At 34.0% G+C, this 18,261-nt stretch overlaps 1 protein-coding gene across 1 annotated transcript; it reads left to right on the top strand.

The window, feature by feature from the left end:
• The first annotated feature begins 14,316 nt into the window (after positions 1-14,316).
• Positions 14,317-17,971, top strand: LOC106777948 (probable beta-1,4-xylosyltransferase IRX14). The gene is made up of 3 exons (XM_014665790.2): positions 14,317-15,197; positions 15,360-15,902; positions 17,378-17,971. The coding sequence occupies exons 1-3, from the start codon at positions 14,497-14,499 to the stop codon at positions 17,607-17,609; spliced, it is 1,476 nt and encodes a 491-aa protein (XP_014521276.1). The 5' UTR covers positions 14,317-14,496; the 3' UTR covers positions 17,610-17,971.
• Positions 17,972-18,261: the final 290 nt, after the last annotated feature.

Raw genomic sequence — 18,261 nt, 5'->3', positions numbered from 1 at the left:
AAAAATCTTTAAATGAATATGACACTGTAGCAAGATGAACCAGCCACGTACCCTCCCTGTTTATTAATGCTACCTATTTGTACAAAACTTACCTTCACTAAAAAATAATATATTTAATGTCGACTAATGTTTCTAAACCTATATGGGTAATTCAAATTATAAATATACTAAAGAAAGATTTAGATTCAAATATATTTCCGTTTAATGAATTATACAATCTATTATATAAGGTTTAGTCCATATTTTGGTCTCTCTTTTTAGGTGTTTGGTTCAAAATCATTTCACTTTTGAAAAAAGTTCTATAAGATCTCATATTTCATTAAAAACTGTTCATTATGGTCCTTTTCGTAGACGGCGTTAAAATCTTAACGACACAGTAGCTAGCATGACAAAACCTGTCTAAGGTGTTTATTTGGATGTTTACGTGGCTCTGTCAAGTTATTTTAATATGTATATATTTAAGAAAAAAATTAAAATGACGAAAAATAGTTTAAGTGTGGGTTAAAGTAAAAAACCCTTATCTGATTAAGCCATTTATGGGTTTTTCGTTGTTGTAAAACTGATGACTGTTGTTGATTCTACTGCTGATGTTCTTGTTGTGTTATTTGGGAGTTGGGGTTTAATTTGATTTTGTGTTAAATTTAGGTATTTTCTTCGATTGACGATGATCTTGTGAATTTCTGGGTATTTGGGGGTTAGGGTTATGGTTTAAGAATTCTATTGCGATTTTTGGGTTTAACAATTTGGTGAAATTGATCTTGTAATCACTGTGGCGTGGTGATTCATTGAAGGTCAAATTTGAAGAGCGTACGTACATGAGGTAAGCGTTGCTAACTCTAGCCTACTTACTCGATGTTCTTATTGTTGGATTTGGGGGTTAGGGTTTGAGGTAGAAATAGAGGGTGAAGTGGAGGTGGAAAGTGATGGTGGAGTGGAGGTGGACAAAGATGATGAACTGGAGGTGGAAACTAATGGTGGAGAGGAGGTAGATGGTGGAGTAGAGGTGGACAAAGATGGTGGACTGGAGGTGGAAACTAATGGTGGAAAGTAAGTCAGATACCTATCATGTGTTTTTCGCTGATATCTATTTGGGACCAAAGTACACAGTTTTAAATTGAAAAGGGGACCACATTGCACATTTTTTGACTAAAGGGGAAACTAAATTTAACATTACATATAAACACTTGAACGTTAACATTGAGCTTCACCTTCACATTATTTTTGCGTTTCTGGGTTCTGCAATTTGCAGGCTGGTGCCCATGGATGCTACTTGCGAACCAGGGTTTCTGCGATTTGGGTAGTGATTATGTATGTTTATGGTTTATTGTAGGTGTGAATTGGGTTTCTAGGTGTTGCGATTGTGATTTTCTTGCTCATATTTGAGTTGGAATTTCTGGTTTGCAGGTTAGGGATTTCGATTCAGTTCTTGCTTAATGGTGGTTAGGGGCAACGCATGGTGGAGATTTTGCCCTAATTATTGGCGACACGATTTAGGGTTTCATGGTGGTTAGGGTTTGATTTATGGGTTTTTTGTTGTTTTTCTCTGCTTTGAATCGTAGGTTTGTGTTGATGATGGTGACGACGAAATGGTGGCCTCAGGGTTCGATGGCGACACATTTCGTTTTGCAGTAATGGTAACAACACTGATTAGAACACCACTTTCACCACAATGTTGAACTCAGAAATGGCGAAATCGCTCTTAGATAAGGGTAATTTTCTTTAACCCAGACTTAAACCTACCACCTACCTTACGTCATTTTATTTTATTTTTAAATATTTACATAGTACAACCTCTTCACAGTGCCACGTAGCTTCCAATTTAACAACTCATCAACGTTTGGCCACGCTAGCATCTGCACCGTTATTATTTTAATGTCGTCTTCCAAAAGGACAATATTGAACAATTTTTAATGAAATATAGGACCTTAGTGCACTTTTTTCAAAGGTGGAACTATTTTGAACCAAACTACCATAAGAAGGGACCAAATGATGTATTAAACCATTATACAATTAACTAATAAAAAAAATAAACTTTAAATCAGCATCAATGAATCATATTAAATAATTTACAAGAGATAAAAGTTCAATAAATAATTAAATCATAATAACTTATATACGAACTTTTTTTTTGGTAAAATCACGTTGGAATAAATATACACAAAATATTTTCTAAAGGCAAGTTCAAAACCACATAATAATAAAAAAATGCAACTGATCTACTTGGATTTAAATAATAATAGTAATATTAAAAAAAAAAAAAACTCATTCTAATTTGTACTTGGACTTGTGTGCGTGTTTTGGTTGGGTCCACTCAAATAGCCCACTTATAACTGGGCTTACTTATCAAAATGGAACAATTATTCTTGAAAGGGCAAACTCGATAATATTTAAGGTTTACGCATAAATTGTCACAGAACCTTTAATGATGTAAATTATAGCTCAGACAAACTATTTGAAAATTATTTTAATTCTAATGTTAAGAAAAGTAGTATTTTTATGGCTATAAAAATTTATTTTTATTAATAAAATAACAAAATAACTTTTTAAAAATAATTGAATATAAATAAATAAAATGTAATGAATAAATTAACAAAAAGTAGTGGTACATGTCCTTTGAGTGAGGAAAACTATAGAATTTTTTTTCCGGACCAAAATGGAAGAGAGCTCACCGTAAGGAATTCCGTTTCCATCTATTTTTCTTTTCTTATTTAATCCATTTTTATATTCACTTTTACAAAAAGGTGAGTTTTTCAAAAATTAGTTTTTAGAATGTGTGTTTGAAAAAGCGTAATCCATGTGCTAATTACATTGTGAAAACTAATTTTTATGGCTAAAATCACATAAAATAAACTAGAAAAATAAAAAGGTTTTTTGCTTTATTTTTTTACACTTTTTTGAAGTATAAAATATTTTTATTGGTGATATTGTTTCCACCACTAGCCATATGAAATACTTGTTAGAAAATAGTTTTTTCCACTTTATTGAAGTAGATAGAACTAAATATGAATTTTTGTTAAATTTTTTGGGTTAAGTATAAGTTAGTATGTTATAAAATATAATATCTATAAATCTATTAATTTAACATTTAAGGTCATAACGATGTGAATTTTATGAGTTGGACTTAAATCTCATGAGTATTTTTTTTTTAAGGATAATGATATTTAGACAACATTTTTTTGACAATATTTGAACATTGATTATGTGTCAATCTTTGATTGGTAAGAGATTACTCCACAATCAATAATAATAATCATAAACATTATTGTGGAGTAATTTTTTACCAATCATAGATTGACACATAATCAATGTTCAAATGTTGTCAAAAAAAATATTGTCTAAATATCATTATCTTTTTTTTTAATTAATCTTTTCGAAAAATCATTAATGATATTAAAATATAACCATAAAAAAAAACTATGTGTGCCACAAAAGATTTTTTTAAGGTTTTGTTCACTTAATGGATTTGAAAGAGAGTAATTGAGTAGATTTGAGAGGATTTGAAAATAATTTTTTGTTGTTGTTTATTTGAGTTAATTTGGAAGTAAACGAAAATGAATTTGGAAGTAAAGTTTGTGAGAATTAGTGTAGGATTTAATTTATATAACAGATTAAAAAAAATTTCTTTCAAATTCATTCTCACTTATATCCAAATCTATTCAAATAAACAATAAAAAAATTTATCTTCAAATCCTTTCTTCTAAATCTATTAAAGGGAACAAGAACTAAAAGAGCATTAATTATACACCAGAAATTGTTCTTTCAGACTTAGATATTAAACAAAGTTAATTTCTCTTATTATTTAAAATTTGGTTACTCAATACAACTATTCTTTATAGCTGTTCCACATTGTTTCTTAGGTCTTCCGAGACAAGTTGAAGAATAAAAGAAGAATAAAAACTGAACTTGAGACCCGAAACTAAATATATATTTCTAATTACTACTATACTTTACCAAGTTATACCTTTTTCCTTTTTCCTTTCCACTAAAGTAAAAAATAAATAAATAATAATACTCAAATTTCATTTTAAGTTTTTTTACCACTCAAAATATTACTATAAATTTTTTTCAACTTAAACTTAACTATGATCCTATAAGAACAGAATCTAAAACTACCTCGTACACATTTCACACACATCTTAATTATGTAACTAAATAATTTAGGTTTTAAGCGTAATTCAAATTTGTTTATCAAGTTTCAAATTATTTTACAAATATACCACTTAGAAAAACCAAGTCTCACATAGAGTCATTTTCATGTAAGACCGTTAAAAAAAATCCACAACAAGCAAATTATTTACTTATATTTATTTAGTAACATGTTATAATTATTTACAGTTTAATGTGTTTATTGCAAAAAAAGTATATAAGCCCACCTAAGTTTTATTTTATAGTATTTTTGATAAATAGTCACTCTCATACTTTCTCATAAACACATATCTACTTGACTATATTATAAATTTTAAATGAAATATTACAAAAGCCTACATATCTTTCGATAAAAATCACGCCAAACTTTGTTTTTTTTATAAGTTGTTACTTTGTTTTTTGAATGGTTTCCCGCTTGTGTGTAATCTTTGCCCTTTCTCCACAGGCTAAGGAAAGTGGTCTATAGATAGAACTTCGTTTTTTAAAACACTTCTCACATTATCTCATTCTCTTCATTTTTCTCATTTATTTTTCATAATACTTCAATTATTATTTTTTTTTTAGAATTACTTCTTAATGGTAATATCAAGTTGCTAAACTCGAAAATTTATTATGAGAATCCAATAAACTTGTAAAAGTTTACTTTGAATGAAAAAAAATATAAATAACATCATAATTCAAATAAAATAACAAAATTATATAAATTTAAATGCATAACGTGATAAGCTTTTTTGCAACATAACAAATAAAATGTGCAAGAGTTTAAAATACTGTGACACTAGTGTAGTGTGCAACATTTTATTTTTAAAAAAATAAAATGAATTATGCAGTTAGAATGGTGTAGTGACATAAAATTATTAAAAAACATGTTACTGTAAAACATAAATTATTAAAAATATATGCTGCAGTGATGTAAAGTTTACTCATTAAAATGTTTGCTCTTAAAACATAAAATCAAGTTAACCATTAATAGTTTACACTTATGCAACGAGATTGACAATGTCGACAACGAAATTGACGGCAAGATCGACAGCAAGATCGATGGCAAGATCAATGAACCGTGCAAATGGTGGGAATGAAGGCGAGATTGAACGACGAGAATGAAGGCGGCGTGATAGAAGGCAAGATCGACAATGCAACGAACGACGATATCGAACATCAAGATGGACAGTGTAATGGAGGGCGAACCTGATGAACAAGGATGCGACACAGGACGAGTTCGAACACAAGATCGAAGGTGAGATCGTGAAAACGAAAATAAACAATGAGCAAAGATGAACAATGAAAACAAAGATCCCAAACTCACAGACTCGAAACCAAACTCACGATTTCAAACGAGTTTAATGAGTTTGCAACCGATTCTACGGAACTTACACTAAAAGTGACGAGTTAACTCGAAAACACTATGAAAACTCGACTAAATTAACTTGTTATATCTTACGAACTTGTATAACATATTTTAGAAAAGATAATAAATTTATATATTTTGAAAAATCTTTCTTAGTAGATTTTATTATTTTTCTCAGCATTCTATAACAAATTCCACAATGATCTAACTTCTTATCAGAACCATCATCTTATAAGATAACGCTCAATATCCAGGTAAGATTAATGTATAAGTTCAAAAACCAAATTCTTACACTTTTTTCTTTTCCTGTTTTGGACTTCTTTTAAATAGGATTGCTACTGCCATTATTAAAAAAAAAAAAAAAAAAACCAACAATTTACTTGTGAATATATAAAAAAATGGTCAGGTCCAACAGATTATATAAATGTCTATGCCACAATAGCCCACAGTTTTGTTTATGTTTAAGTGGGCTTATCATGTAATATCTAACAGAAGAGTGTTTACTCTCCTATTTTGATCCACCCACATTTGGTTTTTGACAAAGGGATTCAAATGGGTTGGTTTACAAAACTTGTCAGTTAATAGATGTGAAAAAAAAATATTATCTTTTAATAAAATAAAAATATTTATTAAAAGAGATGAGAATAAATAATATGTTCAAAAATGCACAAAGATTATTTTTATAGAATAAAAATATACTCTTTTTAATAATAATCAAAATCAAAACTTAATAATTTTACTGGTATACAACATATTCAACGTAAATAAAATTTTAATGTTTCATTTTGAAAAATTTTAATGGCCCATGCTTCCAGGGTAATGTACTTGTTAATGTGAAAATAAATATAGAAAATAAAGGGAAAAAGTGAAATGAAGTAAAAAATGTATATATAATTGAATAATGACATCACTTATTTATTATTTAAACGGGATTCCGAGGAATGTGTTTTTTTTGCACCAGTGGATACTTAAATTTAAGAATAAGATGTTTTTAAATAATTTTTTTACTAATTAAACTTAAATTTAACAATAAGATGTTTTTAAATGATTTTTTACTAATTAAACTTAAAATTGGCAAAGGTGTAGGTCCTACTTTTTTATTTTACAGTGGATATAAATTCAAGATAATATTTGTTTGGTTTAATTATTCTCCAAGTCCTTATTTTTGCGTAAAATTTCAATTTAGTCCTTCTTTTTTTCGTTTTTTTAATTGGGTTCTAATTTTTTAAAAATTGCATCAATCAGCTCCTTTCCGTTAAATTGGGAGTAACGGTATTAAGTCTGTTTGTGACATGGCACAGTGTATGGAGTTCATTAAATGACGTGGCAGAGTGAAATTTTTTAACGAATTATAATAATTACAATTTTTAAGGAAAAATAAACACAAAATGAAATAATACTAAAATGAATGTCATAAACCAAAATTGCAGTCGGGAATGTTCTATTTTCGAATTAATTTGGGGGTTCGTCCAAAATTGCTGTCGGGATTGGGAGAGTGCATCTAGGGTTCGTCCAAAAACTCAAACCATTTCTGAAATTGGGGAATCAATTTGGGGGTTTAGGGTTAAATAGAAGTTGACGTTGATAGAGAGCGTGAAGTTGTCGTCGTCGTGGGAGTTGTGGGACCTTCTTCTGCTTCAATCTCGAGTGGCCAGGTCAGTAAAAGAAGTTGGCTTTGTTGTTCTTTTTGTGATTTTGGGTGGTGTGGTGGTCTCGTCGTTGTATTTTGTTTCATTTTTGAAAGCTTTTTTGTGGTCCCCCCATGTTTAAAGTTATTTTTGTATTGTGTGAGTGCGTTTTGTTTATGCTTTCTTTCTGTGTGAGTGCGTTTTAATACATGTTTTGTCGTCATGTGATTACATTATAGGTGTATAAATACTTATATATAGTGTTTTTCCGTCATGGACGAGGAATTTGAGGTTGTGTTTCACCATGGAGGGAAATTAGTTAATGATGTGAAGCTTAAGTATGGAGGGGGGAGACATCAAGGTTTACGTTTGACCCAGATGTTTGGAGTTATTTCGTGATTGTCAGTGTAGTCAAATCTTTGGGATACCACGACTTTAAAGAACTCTGGTACTCTGTAGGAGGGGCTTCAGTGTTGGATGATAAGTTAGAGTGTTTGTGTGATGACACTGTTGCCATGCATGTCGTTAATTTGGCTAGGCTGAATGGTGAAGCGCATGTGTTTGTGATACACCTTGTTTCTGAAGCCGAAGTCATACATATGGTGATGGGTGTTGATGATGATGAAGAACAAGTGGAAGTTGAGACTGTTATGGAGGAAGAGGTCCATGGTGTTGAAGAAGTTGGTGGTGTGTTGGAAGAGCTGGGTGGTTTCGAAGAAGAGATGGCTGAACAAGTAGAAGTTGAGACTGTCATGGAGGAAGAGAGTCATAGAGTTGAACAAGCAGAAACTAGAGTTGATGGAGAAGTGGAAGTTGAGAAAGTTGGTGGTCATGGTGAAGATGAAGGTGCAGAACAGAATGAAGTTGAACCAGATGTGGAAATTGGAAGTTGGAATTCCTCTTTTGAGAGTGGTAGTGGTGATGGAAATACTGACTGGATGGAGGGCCTTGTTGATGTGAATGTTGGTTGTGATATGGATGATGATATACATGCAGATTTGGAGGGAAATGTGGAAGTAGAAGTCGAAAGTTTGTCAATTGAGTGTAGTGTACCATATTGTAGTGATTCTGACAACATTTCTAATGTTAATGTGGAGGGTGGGAATAATAGAGGTTTGTCAGATGTTGAGTGGGAATCTGAAGAACTAATTAGTGGAGCAGAAAGTGATGAAGACCATACAGATGTAGAGGGTTATGGGCGTTTTCCAACATTTGTTATGCCAAAAAATATGAAAGACTTTAAGTGGGAAGTTGGGACATATTTTGCTGAGAAGCAAGACATTTTGGATGCCATAAAAAGTTATGCGTTAGATAATGGAAGAAATATTAAGTTTGTTAAGAATGATAAACAAAGAATGAGGTTCAAGTGTGTGGGTGCAAAAGGTCAATGCCCATGGAGGTTATATTGTGGTTATATGAAGGCAGTAAAAACTTGGCAATTGAGAACTATGGTGGACAACCATACTTGCAGCAGGGAGTTCAACCTTAAATTAATTGACTCCAAGTGGTTGAGCAACAAGATACACAAAACTATTAGAGAAAATCCAAGAGTTAAGGGTGTGGATATAAGGGAAAAGATTCAAAGAAAATGGAACATTGGTATTTCAAGGTGTATGGCCTATAGGGCCAAAAACATAGCAACAAAGCAAATTGATGGCTCTTTCAAAGAACAGTACAAAAGGTTGTATGATTATGCCCATGAGTTGCTGGACAAAAACACAGGGTCAATAGTGAAGGTACACGTTGAGGATGTGGGGGGTGAAGTCATTTTTAAGAGATTCTATGTATGTTTAAAGGCCTGCAAAGAGAGTTTTTTGTCATGCAGGCCAATTATTGGTTTAGATGGAGCATTTTTGAAAGGTAAGTATGGTGGGGAGTTGTTAACAGCTGTGGGCCGAGATGGAAATGAGCAGATGTTGCCAATTGCATACTGTGTAGTTGAAGTTGAGAACAAGGAATCATGGAGGTGGTTCTTGGAACTATTGATAGATGACCTTGGAGGGGCTGAAATTTGTTTTTCATTTACCTTCATATCAGACCAGCAAAAGGTAATAGTTATCATTAATTTTGACATTGAGATTTTAACTTTACGGTTTTAACTATTGTTTGGCTTTATTAATGACATGTATATTGTTTTGCAAGGTCTACTTCATGCAATAGATGAATTGCTTCCTAGAGTTGACCAAAGGTTTTGTGTGAGGCATATGTATGCCAATTTCAGGAAGAAATATCCTGGGAAAAACCTCAAGCGTTTGATGTGGAGGACAGCCACAGCCACACACCCACAAACCTGGGAGATGGAAATGAGAAACATTAGAGCACTGAATGAAGATGCTTATAAGCATATTTGATTGTCATCCCTCTAAGGTTAGTAAGAAAAATGGTAATTTTTGCACTGCAAATGCTAAATTATTAAAATCAGGTTATTCACTCAATCTTCAATTTACCTTATGTTGTAGGTATTGGTCAAGATCAAGGTTCACTAAAAGAGCTAAATGTGACACCTTAGTAAACAATATGAGTGAGGGCTTCAACAGTGTCCTCCTTTCTACCAGGAGTAAACCTATAATCACTTTGTTGGAGGAGATAAGAGTTTAGCTCATGCAAAGATGGGCCAAGAAGAGGTCAAGCATATCATCATTCACTGGACCCATTTGTCCCAAGATCCTATCCAGATTTAGAAAGGAATCTCAATTAACAAAAAATTGGATTCCAAGGTACAATTCCATTAGAAAGCATATCCAAATTTATTTTGTTATCTTAATTTACTATTTTGGTTCATAATTATTATTCTCTTGTACACAGTTGGTCAAGCAATAAACTATTTGAAGTTCGTCACATGTCTAACAATGGAGAAAAGTTCGTAGTGAACATAGATGACTCCTCTTGCACATGCAGAACTTGGATGCTGACTGGAATCCCCTGCTGTCATTCATTGGCTACAATGAAGTTCCTCAACATTGATGGAGAACAATATATTGACTCTTGCTACATGAAGTCCACATATTTGGAGACATATTCTTCTATTATATATCCCATAAATGGAGCGAATATGTGGAACATTACTCCATATCCTGATGTGTCTCCTCCACACAAAAGAATATTGCCTGGAAGACCAAAGAGAAAACGCAGACTAGAGCAGTGGGAAATGAGGAAGGATGAATCAAGAATGACAAAATCTGGCTTGCGGAAACGATGTGGCATATGTAGACAAGAAGGCCATAACAGAAGTCGTTGCCCATTAGCAACCCAACCACCAACTATGCCTAGCACATCAGCAACTCATCAAGGAAATGTGCCTAGTACCCAACTAACTCCATCCACTCAACATTATGAAATAGCACATAGTCTCAGCCTCAACCCTAGTACACAGTAGGAAGTCCCTTTTGTAATATTTTTAGTTCAATCAAAACATTATGTAATATTTTGAGCTACTGCTGTTGAATTACTGGTTTATTGTTATTTTGGTTTGTATGGAAAATACTGGATTCAGTTGGAGTGAATTGAATGAAATTATAGCTACTGGTTTGTATGGAAAATATTGGATTTAGTGGGATGGATTGAATTGAATGAAATTTTAGCTACTGGTGCATATGGAAAATACTGGATTAGATATGGTCTTCAATTACAAATGACCAAAATCTTAGATGCATCTTACAGGGACATATAATTCTTAGTCTTGAATATTTGTCGTGAAAATTTGGACATATCTTTCTTTGTCATTTGACACGATGTAGTCTATATATACTTTGTAGTATTCATTCAAGTTTCTCAAGTTTGTAGTATTCATTCAAGTTTCTCAAGTTTGTTGGACATATAACTGCTTTATATGTTAAACTTTTGCTTTCAAATCCAATTAAATGAAACAACAACAAATTGCATTGCTTTATATGTTAAACTTTTGCTTTCAAATCCAATTAAATGAAACAGCAACAACTATGTGGAAGATAGAGTAATCAGTCTATGGCTATCTAACATGGGGCTGAAAGGCTATCTGACCACACTTGATCCTCTGTTTTGTCTTCTATTTTTTCGAGCTAACTCCACAGGTTGTGGGAACTTTCACAGCTCAGTTGTTGAACTCTCTGTTTTGCAACTGCATTTAGAAGCAAATTCCACAGGTTGTGAGACTGTTCACAGCTCGATTGTTGAACTCTCTGTTTCATCTTTGTCTTTTGTACATCAATTCATCCCAAGTTGTGATTTTTGACACTTAGATTGCATTGCTTTATATGTTAAACTTTTGCTTTCAAATCCAATTAAATGAAACAGCAACAAATTGCATTGCTTTATATGTTAAACTTTTGCTTTCAAATCCAATTAAATGAAACAGCAACAGATTGCATTGCTTTATATGTTAAACTTTTGCTTTCAAATCCAATTAAATGAAACAGGAACAAATTGCATTGCTTTATATGTTAAACTTTTGCTTTCAAATCTCAATTGGATATTTTTTAACTAAAACATGATAATTTTACATTTGAATTAAAAGGTACAAAGTTTCCTATGAAAACCAGATTGCACAAAATAACAACAACAGATTGCTTCATTTCACATTGGCTACATTGCATCCTATGAAAACCAGTAGCTACATTGCATCTTAACTACAATCAAAGCATTCCTATGAAAACCAGGAGCTAAATTGCATCCTAACTAAAATAAAAACATTCCCATGAAAACCAATACCTACATTGCATCCTAACTACATTCCTATCAACCAAAAAACTCTAACGTACGTACAATAACGTTCACCACACAAACAACACAAACAATCCCTAAGAAGATGTTAAGCCTATTTTCCAATTTCTTCACTGACAAGTCCAAATCAGATATAATCTTCAATAAATCTTCCATTGCTTCTCTCTTCAAGAAAGACTCACACTTGCATTCACACTTTCCTCTCGTTTCCGATTCAACAGCCCCATCATCTGCACACCATGTGAAATAATTGCAACCACCATCTTCACCACCATTCTGTGAGAAGAAAAAACCAATCAGGGCACAAAGAACTCAAAATAAGAACAACTATAAAAACACGATTAAACCTTACCTTGAACTTAGGGCAGCCCCAAAATTACTTGCCTCTGTTCTTAACTGTTTTTGCAGTTCTGACAACACACTTCATTCCACAATAGCCAAACGGACCACCATGCCTACATCCCCCTCGACCACCTCCAACGACGTCTTCCTTCCGCCACCCACTGTAGGACGAAGACGAGCAGGAATGCATCTTCAAGGTGAACTTTCGATTAAACCCCAAAAAGAACCCCAGAAGAACTCACAACAAACTCAGAAGACCCCAAATTCTGAAATGACTTACACTTTGGATGAACCCTAGCAGAAGAAATTTCTTCCACTATCAATCCCTAATTCGAATAATCCAAAACCCAATCCACATTTCTGTTTAACACTATGTTTTTATACAATTAAAAAAATTCAATTATCCACATGGATATAAGCAACTGACAACTGCCTCCACGTCACAAACAAACTTAACACCGTTACCTCCAATTTAACGGAAAGGAGTTGATTGATGCAATTTTTGAAAAATTAGGACCCAATTGAAAAAACGAAAAAAAGAGAGACTAAATTGAGATTTTATGCGAAAATAGGGACTTAATGAATGATTAAACCATTAATGTTAAATATAACATGATATTTGTTTTTAATGCTTAATTTAACACAACATGCATTTTTAATGTCTAGTCAAAGTTTGGTGATCTATGCCAGTTTTTTTTTTACTTTTCTTTATAAAAAATTTACATCCTTTACTTTTACAATAAATGCACTCCCTTCCACTTCTTTATTATATATATTTGTTAGCTTGCAGTTAGATAAAAAAAAAATATTTCTTATTTATTTTTAGTTACTCAAGTGAATATTATTTATATCTATGATTATTAACTCTTGAAAACTATGCTCACTTATAAGTTATTGATTTCAGTTATATTATATTTGATTTTCTTAAATAACCTATTGAATTTGAATAGTTTGAATAACAAAATATAAAACAGAAAAGAGATCTAAGTAAAAGAGTAATTGATAATATTTATGATAAAGACAATTATTCATAAAATTAGTAAACATTTTGGTCTAGTAATGATTGTTTTTAAATTAATTCAACCTATTCATACGTTTAGTTTAGCAGATAATTAATAAACTTAAATAGATTGAGTTGACTCAGACTGAAAAAAAAAAAAACTTAGTGCTATTATATCATACAGTATTTTTAAATAATTGTCTTTGAGATTATATATCCTCTCTCTAGAAGCAGAAGTTCCTTGAAAAAAATTGTTTGTGACCTATATTATTGTCATTCAAAGGTACCAAAATTCAAAGGCTTATATAGAAACATATTATATGAATGAATTAATGGTGAAATGTAGTAATCAAGCAAATAAAAAGAGGTGTTTTATTTATATGAGGAAGGAGAAGAATTTCTTAGTTTGGAAGCATATTTTCTGGCTACCGATGATTTTGACATATCACAACTTACCTACCAAATATGTTATTTTCATGTTCCAATTTTGAAACCCAATGTGTAAATCACAAGGTGATGTTTGTAAAAGTCTTAGACTTACAGAAAGTTTGAACAAGCTGAAACAGTGGCAACTATAGACAGTTAGGTTTCACATTGGACAGAACATACCAACATGGAAAAACATAATCGTTTCAATTTAGACATCTAACGTTATAGCTTTAGCAGATTTTGACACTTCACTGCTCATAATTAACCCTTTATCACTCCCACTCCTAATTTTAGGAAAAAGATTACAATTTGCATGAATATCGTGAATCTGGAAAGAGAAAAAAAAATGGAAATTTTCAGAACCTGTAATTGTAAGAAACGGAAATTGAGTGAAAGCGGAGGGAAGCTATCGGTTAGGATGTTGGATACAAATTATAGGACAAAAACAAACAAGATGAGATAAAAGACAAAAAGTTCCAAACATTTGGTTCCATAAGAAACGGAGTAATTAATTTTATGGAGAAATTTGTTTGTTTATTATTTTTGAGTTGCTTGGAATGTGCTCAAAAGAGTTTTGAAAATAAGGTTGACCAGATATCACGCTAAAGAGTGTTTTGAATTATGTAGAATTAATTGTGTCCGAATTGAAGGTGTTAGAATAATTAAAAAGAAATAAAAAAGAAAAAGAAAGCGGTTTATCCTTAAACCCAAAGAAATGATGAATGATTAAATGATAGGGGCAGCAACCTAAAGCCACCAGCAACCTAAAACCAACCACCATCTCCAACCGACAACCCTCTCTCTTATCTTTTCAATCTTAAAATTAAATCCAAACATATAATAGCGTAAGTGTGTTACCACTTCAACTCACCAACATTCTTTCTTTGACTACTGACAGGGACAAAATGAAGCTCTCGGCGTTGCAGCAGAGTTACCTCACGCGCCGAACCAACAGCTTCAGAGGATCCGCGCAGTTGGATTCGTCAGGCGACGCCGCGGTCAAGTCGCCGGCGGCGATTTTCTGGCTGGTAATCCACGCTCTCTGCTGCCTCATCAGTCTCGTCCTTGGCTTCCGCTTCTCCCGCCTGGTCTTCTTCTTTCTGTTCTCCACCAGCCTCTACACCGCTCCGTTCCGCGGCGGAGCGGATATCGCGGCGCCGTTGAACGTCCCTCCGGCGGCGAACAGGACGGCGGCGGTGAGCACTGCGAGCCGTGTGGTGGTCGGGCGGCACGGGATCCGAATCCGGCCGTGGCCGCACCCGGATCCCGTGGAGGTGATGAAGGCGCACCGCATAATCGAGAGGGTGCAGAGGGAGCAGAGGTCGCTGTTCGGAGTGAAGAACCCTAGGACGGTGATCGCTGTGACGCCGACGTATGTTCGGACGTTCCAGACGCTGCATTTGACTGGTGTGATGCACGCGCTGATGTTGGTGCCGTACGATCTGGTGTGGATCGTGGTGGAGGCCGGCGGAGTCACCAACGAAACCGCTTCTATTATTGCCAAGTCTGGCATCAGAACAATCCACGTTGGTTTTTCTCCACGAATGCCGAATTCGTGGGATGCTAGGCATAAACTCGAGTCTCGGATGCGACTTCATGCTTTGAGGTTAACTTTTGCTACCTCCTTTTACTCGATTAATGTTATTATTGTTATGCTGAGTGTAGGAACTTTATGGAGTACTATTTTTGTTAGTGCGCGAAGCATAATCACAGAATACAGTGAAAATGCATCATGAAGACTTACTTGCGTTCGATTGATTTTGAACAGAGTTGTGAGAAAAGAGAAGCTGGACGGAGTTGTGGTGTTTGCTGATGATAGTAATATGCATAGTATGGAGTTGTTTGATGAAGCACAAAATGTGAAATGGATCGGAGCTGTTTCGGTTGGAATATTGCTTCATTCGGATGATTCTTCATCCATGGTTCAAACGGAGGAGGAAGGTGCGGTTATGCCTGTGCAGGGCCCTGCTTGTAATGCCACGGATAAGTTGGTGGGGTGGCACACCTTCAATTCACTGCGTTATACAGGAAGGACTGCGGTTTATATTGATGATAAGGCACCTGTTCTGCCCACAAAGCTCGAGTGGTCTGGATTTGTGTTGAATTCAAGGTTGGTTTGGAAGGATGTTGATGATAAGCCAGAGTGGGTTAAAGATCTTGATGAATTAGATGGGGCTGATGAAGGAATTGAGAGTCCACTCTCCTTGCTCAAGAGCACGTCTGTGGTGGAGCCGCTTGGAAACTGTGGACGTCAAGTTTTGCTTTGGTGGCTACGGGTTGAAGCCCGCACAGACAGCAAATTTCCTTCTCGGTGAGTCCTCTCCTTGATTTTGAACTTTTCATTTGTGATGATCTTAAGATATCTGGCATTCTTTTTTTATAATTTTCTGCATGATATCTGGCATATTTAGCAATTTTGAATATGTGCGAGATTTAAATGTGTTTGATAGGATGTCAAGCCCAAAGAATTCATACATATTACCAGTTCTGTGCTTAATATATTGCGGTGCATAGAATCATCTTATTTCGAATAGCTGCATTTTGCATTCATATTTGGGCATCGATAGATGTAGAGTGCAGACTTATTTTCTAGGACAATCTTTAATTTTATAGCTTAATTGAACTCTACCGAATTACCAGCTAAGATGATACAGGTATATAAGACTAAGGTAAGCAGAATGTAGCGTAGAAGGTAAGCGGCTGCCAAGTTGGTGCGGAATTTTTATTGACGTTCTATATTATCATATTTGTTAAGATTTTTCATCCTGGTGTGAAAAATATCTCACTGGGTACACACTTCCAATAGTGAGAAACTGAAGGACTCAATGTCATCGGGCACAAAGTTTGCTTCCCTTTAGGCCTTGCTAGTCTTATATAGGGGATCGTCTTTTAGATAGTCTAGACGACTCTCTCCGTAGGTGTTGGCTGTCTTCAGGGGTTACTAAATATAAGCGTTGAAACATGGAAGCATGGTTGAGGGATAGTTTCCGTTACAGGCACCGTGATTGTTTAATTATCTGGACTACGTGTAGAATTGCAGGTTTTCTATCAAGTCATTAGTATCTGAATGAAAGTCATGCAGTTACGTATGCAAGTTACAGTCTTTAGATAGTCTTGGTAGGCGAAAGGCCAAATAACACCAACCTAAGCATGCTGGTTTGTTAGATTGTAATCGTTGGTTAACGTCTGTTAGTCCAATTCCTTCTTGTCAATGACATCCAAGCATCTGTCTGTGAATGCCTCGATTGGGATCTTTGTATCCTTATCAATAAAATATTTTGTTACATTTAAGATCTGTCCAAAGGTTAATAACTGGAAGAAGGAACATTGAGATTTTAGTTCCACGATTAGCGGAATCTTTAAAGATTTCAAGACATCACACGCAAGCAATAACGAGCGTTGTTTAAGGCTGCACCGTATTTTCTTTGTCATCTTTTCTTTATCAAGTCAATTTTCTGGATTCTGAAATTTGTTCTTCCCGGGATTAACCAAAGCTATTCCTCAAATATGTGAAATATCGTTGTATACGAATTTACTCTTTTCACAAACAATTACAGAAACGTCATTCTTGTTTGACCATCGCAGAAAGTACTGTATAAATAATATGACCTGTGTAGTTTTTGTGTAGAAACTAAGAAACATAAACTGAAAATGTATTCCAAAACCTGTTTGACCCTAAAATTTCTACGGAAATCACGGAGTTGTTTATTTGGGCACCTATCATGCAGATTTTTGTGGTTGTAATTTATGATGTGCATGTATTTATGTATCCCTAACTTTATGCAGATGGATAATTGACCCTCCTTTGGACATCACTATTCCATCAAAACGCACTCCATGGCCAGATAGTCCTCCTGAGCTGCCATCTAATGAGAAAGTGTTAATTGGTAGCCAAGAGCAGACAAACAAGCCCTCTACAAGGACCAAAACGCCCAGATCCCGGCGCAGTAGAAGTAAGAGAAAGCATGACAGCAAAGTGATAGGTGTGCAAGTCTCTACACATTCCGAGCAAAACTAAACAGGGATGTTAACCATTGTATTGTACATCAGAGGAATTTACTGCCCAGTAACTGCTGCTGGCCTTCAGCAACAAGAATTTGGATTCATCAATGGAGAAAGCTGCTGCTGCTGCTGCATACGTTGGTGGCATAACTTTTATGGAGGCCCGACCCGCATATGTGCATCCGAGTCTGATTTCACCCATTTTTTATATTCATTTTTATCTCTTTTTTTAATTCGAGTTCGTCGGAATGAAAGTTTGAAAGGTAATGTCCACTTGTTATGCTGCCTTGCTGGAAGCCTGTATTCAATTGTAGGGTTGTATTGGATTGAATATAAGGTGGTGCATTGAATTAAGATTTTAAAACATTATTCTGACAATAGTTTTTTTTTTTTTGGTAAATTTTGAAATACTCCTTACAATTATTTGGACTTATTAACTTTTTAAAAGATTGTTTCATGGTTAAGGTTTGTGTAGTTTACATTTTACTGTATTCATATATTAAGAATGTAAAATTTTTAAAGACTTATTTTTTGTTTTTTGTTCTGAGATTTGAAAGAATTAAGTTTTTAGAAAATATTAAAAATTACAAGATTTTGTGAAAAGTAATTATATAAATTATAAATTTAAGTTAGAAAAACAGTAGACTAACACAATTTTAAATCTTTTA

Source organism: Vigna radiata, chromosome 11, assembly GCF_000741045.1.
Source record: "Vigna radiata var. radiata cultivar VC1973A chromosome 11, Vradiata_ver6, whole genome shotgun sequence".
NCBI classification, from domain to species: domain Eukaryota; kingdom Viridiplantae; phylum Streptophyta; class Magnoliopsida; order Fabales; family Fabaceae; genus Vigna; species Vigna radiata.
The sequence above is the reverse complement of the archived record's forward strand: the minus strand, read 5'-3'. Positions and strand labels throughout refer to the sequence as shown.